Source organism: Suncus etruscus, chromosome 3 (genome assembly GCF_024139225.1).
Source record: "Suncus etruscus isolate mSunEtr1 chromosome 3, mSunEtr1.pri.cur, whole genome shotgun sequence".
Taxonomy (NCBI): Eukaryota; Metazoa; Chordata; class Mammalia; order Eulipotyphla; family Soricidae; genus Suncus; species Suncus etruscus.
This window is the reverse complement of record NC_064850.1, coordinates 124,424,910-124,432,948: the sequence shown is the minus strand read 5'-3', so window position 1 is coordinate 124,432,948 and position 8,039 is coordinate 124,424,910. Positions and strand designations below refer to the sequence as shown.

At 47.6% G+C, this 8,039-nt stretch overlaps 1 protein-coding gene across 1 annotated transcript; it reads right to left on the bottom strand.

Moving 5' to 3' along the window:
• Positions 1-414: 414 nt before the first annotated feature.
• On the bottom strand, positions 415-1,815 carry PABPC4L (poly(A) binding protein cytoplasmic 4 like). The gene has a single exon (XM_049770102.1). It carries the CDS (start codon positions 1,778-1,780, stop codon positions 650-652), a length of 1,131 nt encoding a protein of 376 aa, XP_049626059.1. The 5' UTR covers positions 1,781-1,815; the 3' UTR covers positions 415-649.
• Between the last annotated feature and the right edge of the window lie 6,224 nt (positions 1,816-8,039).

Sequence of the window (8,039 nt, the reverse complement as noted above, 5' to 3'; positions counted from 1 at the left end):
GGGAGCAGGGGAAACACCATCTGCATGAGTAAGTTTGGGGACACAGGTTATTAGAGATGCCTACAATCTTCAGGTCTGGTGAGGAATTATGTGAGGGTGAAAATCCCATGCCCATCTGAATGATTTATTGGGGTGCATGGATCACCCCATCTGCAGATCTGGAAGGAAATTATGTGGGGGCAAGGATAGTGCCCACTTTCATGGCTATTTGGGTTACATTGAACACCCCATCTGCATGTCTGAATGGGAATTAATGGAGGATAAGGACCATGCCCATCTGATTGGAGAACAGAGTTCGCCGCCATCTGAGGGTCTGACTGGGAATTATGCGGGACCAAGCACCACACCCACCTGTATGGCTAGCTGGGATTCAAGGATCACCCCATCTGCTGGTCTAGGTGAGATTTATGTGGGGGACGCGGATCGCCCTCACCTGCTGGTCTGGCTTATGGGGAATGGTGGGACAGGGACCAAACACATCTACATGACTAGTCGGGGTGCACTGCCCACCTCCATCTGCAGGTATGCATAGGGATTGTGTGGGGCGATCGATCACCTCCACCTGCAGGCCCGCAGGGGGATTCATGGCGCGTAGGGGTCACCCTCTCCTAAACACACACACACACACACCGACGCCCATGTGTGTGTCCTAGGGTCCCTGGGCCGGGGCAATGCTGAGCGCCTTGGAGCCCAGCATGCGTCCGTTCATCGCGGCCAGCGCCCTGGCGGCGTCCTCGGGGGCGTCGAAGCAGACGAGCCCGAAGCCCTTGCTGCGCCCGTCCTGGCGCATCACCTTGACGCGGCTCAGCGAACCGAAGGCGGCGAAGGCCCCGCGCAGCCTCTCGTCGTCCACGCTGTCGTCCAGGTTGCGCACGTAGAGCCGGGCCACCGGGGCGGGCCGCGGCTGCTCGTCGCGCTCCAGGCGCTGCTGCTCGAAGCGCTGCTGCAGCTCGGCCTGGCGCTCGGCCTTGCTCTGCGCGCGGCCCACGAACAGCGCCTGCCCGTCCAGGGAGCGCCCGTGCAGCCCCTCCACGGCCCGGCGCGCCGCCTCGGGGCTGTCGAAGCTCACGAAGCCGAAGCCCCGGGAGCGGCCTTGGTCGTCGCTCATGACCTTGGCGCTCAGCGGCCGCCCGTAGCCGGCGAAGAGCTGCCACAGGCGCGCGTCGTCCACGGCCGGGCCCAGGTTCTTCACGTAGACGTTGGTGAAGGGCTGTTCGGCGCGGTTCTGCAACTGCAGGCGGGCGCGCTCGCCTCGGCTCTGGAAGCGGCCCACGAACAGGGTGCGGGCGCCCAGGAGCGCCCCGTGCATGCTCTCGATGGCCAGCTCGGCCGCGCGCTGCTCCTGGAAGTGCACGAAAGCGTAGCCCCGCGAGCCACCGCGCTCGTCCAGCATCACCTTGGACGACAGGATGGCCCCGAAGGCCGAGAAGCGCGCGTGCAGGGCGCGGCTGTCGATGCTGCGATCCAGGTTCTTGATGAACACGTTGCCCACGCCCGAGCGCCGCAGACGGGCATCGCGCTGCGCCCACATGAGCCGCGTGGTGCGCCCGAGCAGCCGCTGGAAGTTGAGCGTGTCCAGCGCCCGCTGCGCGTCCGCCGGCTGCAGGAAGTTCACGTACGCGTAGCCCAGCGAGCGGCGGCTGAGCGCGTCCCGGCAGATGCGGATGGACAGCACCGGGCCCACCGCGTTAAAGTGACGGAACAGCAGGTCCTCGGTCACGTCCGCGTGCAGGTCGCCCACATAGAGGGACGCCTGGCGGTATTTGGGGTCCAGCTGCATGGTCACGCGCGCAGGGCGCAAGACCCCGGAGGCCCTCCTACTCAGTGGAAGGACCCTGCCAACCCAGGCTCCGTGGCTTGGAGCATGTTAGTGAAACCTGCCTGCACCCCGCGACGGCGAGGTCAGCCCACCCCGAACTCAGCCAAGGGCGGAAAGGAACTTGGGGGGCCCCACAAGAGGTTCCTTCCTCGCCTGCAAAGCGCCAGGCCCAGTGTCGGACTCCGATCGGCCCGCGCCTCCCTGCAACCTCAGCAGGCCAAGCTCAGCCCTCTCCAAGTTGCAGAGAGCTGGATCCGGAACTCCTGAGCACGGGTCTTTACGCGCAGGGAGCTGGCGAGTGGCGCCTGTCCTCGGTGACACCCCCAAAGCGCGCAGGACCCGGGGCGAGAGCGGCGCGGCCTCCCCAGTCCAAGGCCAACGGCTCGCGCGGGACCCGGTGCGGGTGGGGCCGGTCAGGACAGAGGGACTGGCGGATGGGCCTGCAGCGGCCGCTCACTTTCAGGGGCTCACCAAAGCGGCGACGGGACCCCCCGGAACTCGCGCGCACAACTTCCCGCGCCCGCGGTCCCCGGGCGGCTTAGCTTCTGGGCGTTCGGGGCTCAGGATCCCGGTCCCCGCCCCCCTCAGGTCGCCTCGCCCTGAGCTGGAGGCGGGGACAGGGGTGGAGAGAGGCCTCCTGGAGGAGGTCAGAGGGGAGGGGACCCCCGCTGTAGCGGGTCGGAATTCTGGGCGGTGATTTCCATTCCCGAACCCCCCTTTCCGCCGCTGGCAGCACTTCCTCCCAGTTCTGGCCTCACACTGGGGTCCCCTCCGAACTCCAGGCACGCTCGACCCCCCACTCCTCACCCAGCTCTTTTTCTCCTCCCAACTTTATAAAAACGCGATCCCAGAGGGGGGGAAAAAAAGCTGCAAAGGCGCTTTCCCCAGAGCGCCCCAACAACTCCAAAAGTTTGGCTTCCCCAGGAAAAGTGCTGCTTGCTCGAGCTGAGCTTTGTTCTAAGGAAGTTTCATGCACATTTCCAGGCCTTCCTGCTTTCTTTTCCCCTGCCAACCGGGGCTTTCAGACATGGAGGCTTCTATGTTGGCTGCACTCTGGGCGCTGTGATGGCTAAGAGCTACTTGAACCTGAAGTCTGAAGTTGTGTCTGTCTCAATCTTCAAAAGGAATCGCAGCTAGATTTGGGGACTTGTGAAACCCAACTGAGCATTTCCATGTAGAGTTTTGTTGTCAGGTTAATTTTATTAGCATTTAAATAAAATTTTAGTTAAAAAGTAACAACTAGCCTAAGTTTCATGACTCCAAACCTATTCTGGTTTCATGTATTTTCTGGCAAATGAATCCTTTACGTTTTTTATAAACATGCCATTAATTGAAAATGCATTTTTGGGGGCCGGAGAGATAGCATGGTCGGTGGTTTGAATCCCTGCATCCCATATGGTCCCCTGAGCCTGCCAGGAGCGATTTCTGAGCATAGAGCCAGGAGTAACCCCTGAGCGCTGCCGGGTGTGAACCCCCCCCTCCCCCCAAAAAAAAGAAAATGCATTTTTGGGTAGAAAAATAGATGAAGGTATTTCGTCAACTCTATTTCAGTCTTTGATTCTACACACATTCTCCTGAGCACTACCAGGAATGATCTCTGAGCAATGAGCCAGGAGCAAGCCCTCAGCAGTGCTGAATATGACCCCAAACCAAAAGCCCAAATAAAGAAACTTTCAAAATTGATATAATCTTTCTCTAGAGTTTGAGGAATTATCTCAAGTTTAGAGCAATGAATGACTTTGCATTTATAAGAGTCATTGTTCCTTCGCTGGCACTGCAAGGCAATCATGGTGACAAAATTATATCTATATTTATCTACATCTGTATCTACATTATATAGATGATCTAGTCTTTCTCTTTAATGCCAATACTACCTTGTTCAACCTTGTTTTCTCTAATAACTTTCTTATCTCAATAGTGCATTTGACATTGATGACTTTTACTTCTATAAAGAAATTTATTTAATATATGTGTTAGGTATCTGTCCTTAATCTTGGCATGGATTCATTGGCTATGATGGGCCTCGACTTAAAATGAAAATTGCCCATGATGTTAATTCTTTTTATGGTTTACTTAGCTAGCTGCTACGGCTACATATATTGCTGACTTGCAACTAAAGTCTTCTTCATTGGGAATAGTAAGCATATTAACATTCTTATTATGAACAGTAAGAATGTCAGTATTGTTGCAATGCCTCAAGTAGTCTCATAAGTGATGTGTTTGTTTATACTGTCTGTCAGAAAAGTAGTGAAAGACAGAATTAGGGGACAGTAGGGATGATGCAAAGGAATTTTAGCAGACTGCAGTGTCAGCAATCTCTGCAGAAGGTACTTACTGGAACAAGAAGTACTTACAAACATTACAACTATGTGTGAATTATAGTCAAGCACTAGGCAGGTTGAATTGGACAGTACATTGGAAAATTCAACTTTTAGGAAAATGTTAAGAAAGAAATGTTTTTGAAAAAAGTTCTTCTGAAGGTGAACAGTCCAATTCCTCTCATGTTTTCGGGTGAAATCCATGTAGACATTGAGAACATGGTGGTCATGAGCACATATCATTGTGGGAAATATTGGAGTTCCATTCTATTGACCTTCTATGGTATCCAGGGATCTTTTTATGGTATCAATTAATCTTCCCTATTTCACTGTTACCCTCAGGCTCCTGTTCTTGAGCTTTGAGTTTATCTGTTTGTCCAGCCAAGTTTCCCCAAGCAGGTGAATTTCACACCATGGACACTGAACATTCAGTATGTGTATGCAAGGTACATCTCTCTGATACTGTACACTCACCTCTCAGAACACAAATTCCCATCCACTGCTCACCCCATACATGCCTCCATCCCATTAGGGAATAAGAGGAGAGAAAATGCCTGGTAGTTATCTTTATTTACCTTTCTTTGCATGTAGAGCTCATGTACCATTAAACAATTCCCCGAGGAGAAATAACTCATATGATTATAGGAAATATGTGGAATAGGATCTCTAGAACACGAGCATCTCATTTAAAAGAGCTGTACACATTTTAGTTCTGACTTCCTCTGAAATAATCGACATAATACCTTGGTTCTTGATGATACCTCCGCCTCATGTTCCTGTCAATATTTGTGATTGGAAAATTACAAAACAGAGTCTATCCTTAGTTGAGAGCCATAGTCACAAATATGTAAACCACAACACCTCAAACCATGATTAAGAAAAAGAAGAGTAGACATTAGACATTACTGTGTATCTAAGACACACTGATTCCTTAGGGGAGTTATTAGTTTTGGGCTCTAGAACGTTTGGTTGGTGCTCAGGATTGAAATTCAGATGGCAGCTTTACTCATCCTGTTACTTAGAGTCAGTTTGGTTGGTAATGTCCTTAATAATATCACTAACATGGAAGATGGATGGGGAAGATTTGCTTCTAGCTTCTATTAATAGATTAGAGTATCTCCAAAGTGGTAGACTCCTGTTGAGCACAAAATAATTGGATTGGTCACAAAAGAGGGGATATAAATATTGATAATGCATTATTCTGGGTCCATTATTCTTATGCGTGGAGGAAAAGAGGACTTCCATTTTGTGAAACACTACTTTAGAAAGTATATTTTTATTGTAAATAATCTAGAAAAGCACACATTTTCCCATAACAAATAATGAACAATTTTTATGATCTCTTATAAAGTACTTTATTCAGTTCTTTGGCCCAGACACCCCACCTTTAAGGCTATCTATACTTTTGGGGGCCATCTGATTCCTTCATGGGAACTGTTAGGAACCGTGACATTCCTCTCAGCATGCCTTGTTGATGTGAACTGTGACATCTTTCAGACTCTGGATTTTTCTCATTTAGAACAGTCTTGCAAATATCCAAGGGAACATAATACCTGGACTTCTCCCATAAAGGTTGGCATCCCAGAGTCTTCATGCTTCTTGGCAACGCAGAAGAAATTAAACAAATAAGTGGGTGACCTTTTGCTTGTATGGCCTGAACCTCTCATGGCTTTAGAAGAAAACTGTATAAACCTACATGGATAGTTTTCTTTCCCCCAGCACCTGCACCTGTCCATGTTTATCCTCCTCATCTCTGTATCCTCCTGTGGCATTCAGTATCTCTCTTCACCTCCACTAGCAAAGTAGTGACACACTTAAGAGCAGCCAGAGAGCTGAGAGAGTTACAGAGTGAAGACCTTTGCCACTCTTTGTCAAATCTTTTATTTTGCTAGTGACTTGATCCTGTCAGCCCACTTGCTTCCCAATGCCTCCATAAAATCATCCCCACTGCCCAACTGTAGATACTGAATTGGTGATTTTGTAGTATATTCTCCATCACCTTCTTACAGTCAGCTTGTCTACTTGTCACTGAGAGGAAACCTTCGGCCTCTCCTTCACCTTCTTTCAGTCTCTGCAACACTTTATTTCTACCTTTGATGTCAAGCTTCCATGCTACAGAGCCCACAAACTCAACACCTTTGTACCCCAAAGACTCAGGGGACTTTAAACTGTTCACAGATTTCTTTCTAAGGCTAAATGCTCAGGTCTTTAGTCATTTGAACCAGAGCATACAGGAAGCCTGCTGTTTTCTTGAAGATGATCTACAAGCTGCTTCTTTCTTGCTTCCATCAATGAATCTGATTTTTTTCAAATTTTATGCAGAAATTTTTCAGTCTGGATCATCTTAATGAGCTTACATTAACATACAGAATATGTCTGGCTTTCTCTGATGGGGGAGGAGAGAGAAAAGCATCCTTTCTGATACCTAGACTCCTGTGCTAAGATAGTTATTTAGCTCTTTGGATGTCTTTTTCCCATAAGATAGTCACAGGATTACAATTTATCATGCTGTATCTACACAGAATTCTAGGCAGCATTCTATTAACAGTTTCTAACAAGTGCATTTTGATTTCATCAGCTACTGCTCTCCATAAATGTAAGCCCATCCATTTATCCACAAAGTCCACTGAGTCTGGCTCTATGCAAGCTCTGTACATGACCAGGACACATTTGGCTTTTCTTTAGTCAATCATAGCCATTGCCATGATTATAAAGTCAGTGTCTAATGTGAAAGAAGGTTGCCCTTTGGGTGGATAGTTCTTTCCTGTTGTATTCCTAGTGATTTCCTCAGGAATTCTGTCATATCCTGCATTGACTCTAGCCAGAAACAGCAAAACCCAGTGATTCTAATTCTGATTTTTTTTTAAGAATTCTGAAATTCTTCATATGTAAAGACACCTCTAAAAATGGATGTGCTTATACATGGTTGGACATGGAGATATTTATGCTGAGTAAAATGAGTCAGAGGGAAAGAAGTAGACATAGAATAATCTCAATCATTTGTGGTATATAAAAAAGAGAAAGTATGATAATAATATCCAGAGATAATAGAGGCTTATAAGAACCAGCATAGGGTAGGAAGCTTGCAACAATGATGGATGAGTGCAGTTAGAGTAGAGAATGGTCTACTAGGATAATGATAGTTGGAACTGATCACTCTGGATAAGAACTCAGTGTTGAAAAGGGAGAAAGTGACATGCAAGGCACACCTCCATTAATAATAGTGCAGACCATAATATCAAAAAATACAGAGAGAGAGAGAGAGACAGTGATAAAGACAGAGAGAAGGAAGGAGGGAGGAAGGGTGAGAGAGAAGCAGATTGCTAGCCCAAGAGACAGGTTGAGGTGGGTGAGAGGGAAATGGGAGACATAAGTGGTGTGAAGAGTGTACTGGTGAAGGTGGTGTAAATTTCATGATTGAAACCCAATAATGAATAACTTTGTAACCAGAGTGCTTAAATAAAGCAATTAATAATTAAAAATATTTCTGTGCTTATTTTCTCCTTGTGAAATGGCAATTGTTTTTAGGGTCTCAGCCTGTTTTTAAAAAATCCAGCTCTACCCTGGTGATAATGGGCAGAGGTGAGAGAGGATATGGTATACACTCATTTGGAGGATTGTTAATAGAGACTGAATTAAAACAATGGTAAAAGGGTAAATCTTTTTATAACCATTGCATAAACTGGTAGATAATCTGAACCATAGTTTGTATACTAGAATATTATCTTACTAACAAAGCAATTACATATTTTACATAATTTCTATCTCCAGTACTGTGCTTTAATAAAATTATTAAACAGCAAATTCTCACATAACAGTAACTTTTTAAAATTAATATAATGTGATTTTTCTCAACTTCAGTTAATCTTGCTATTTAGTTCTTACAATAGTTCAGGAAGGTA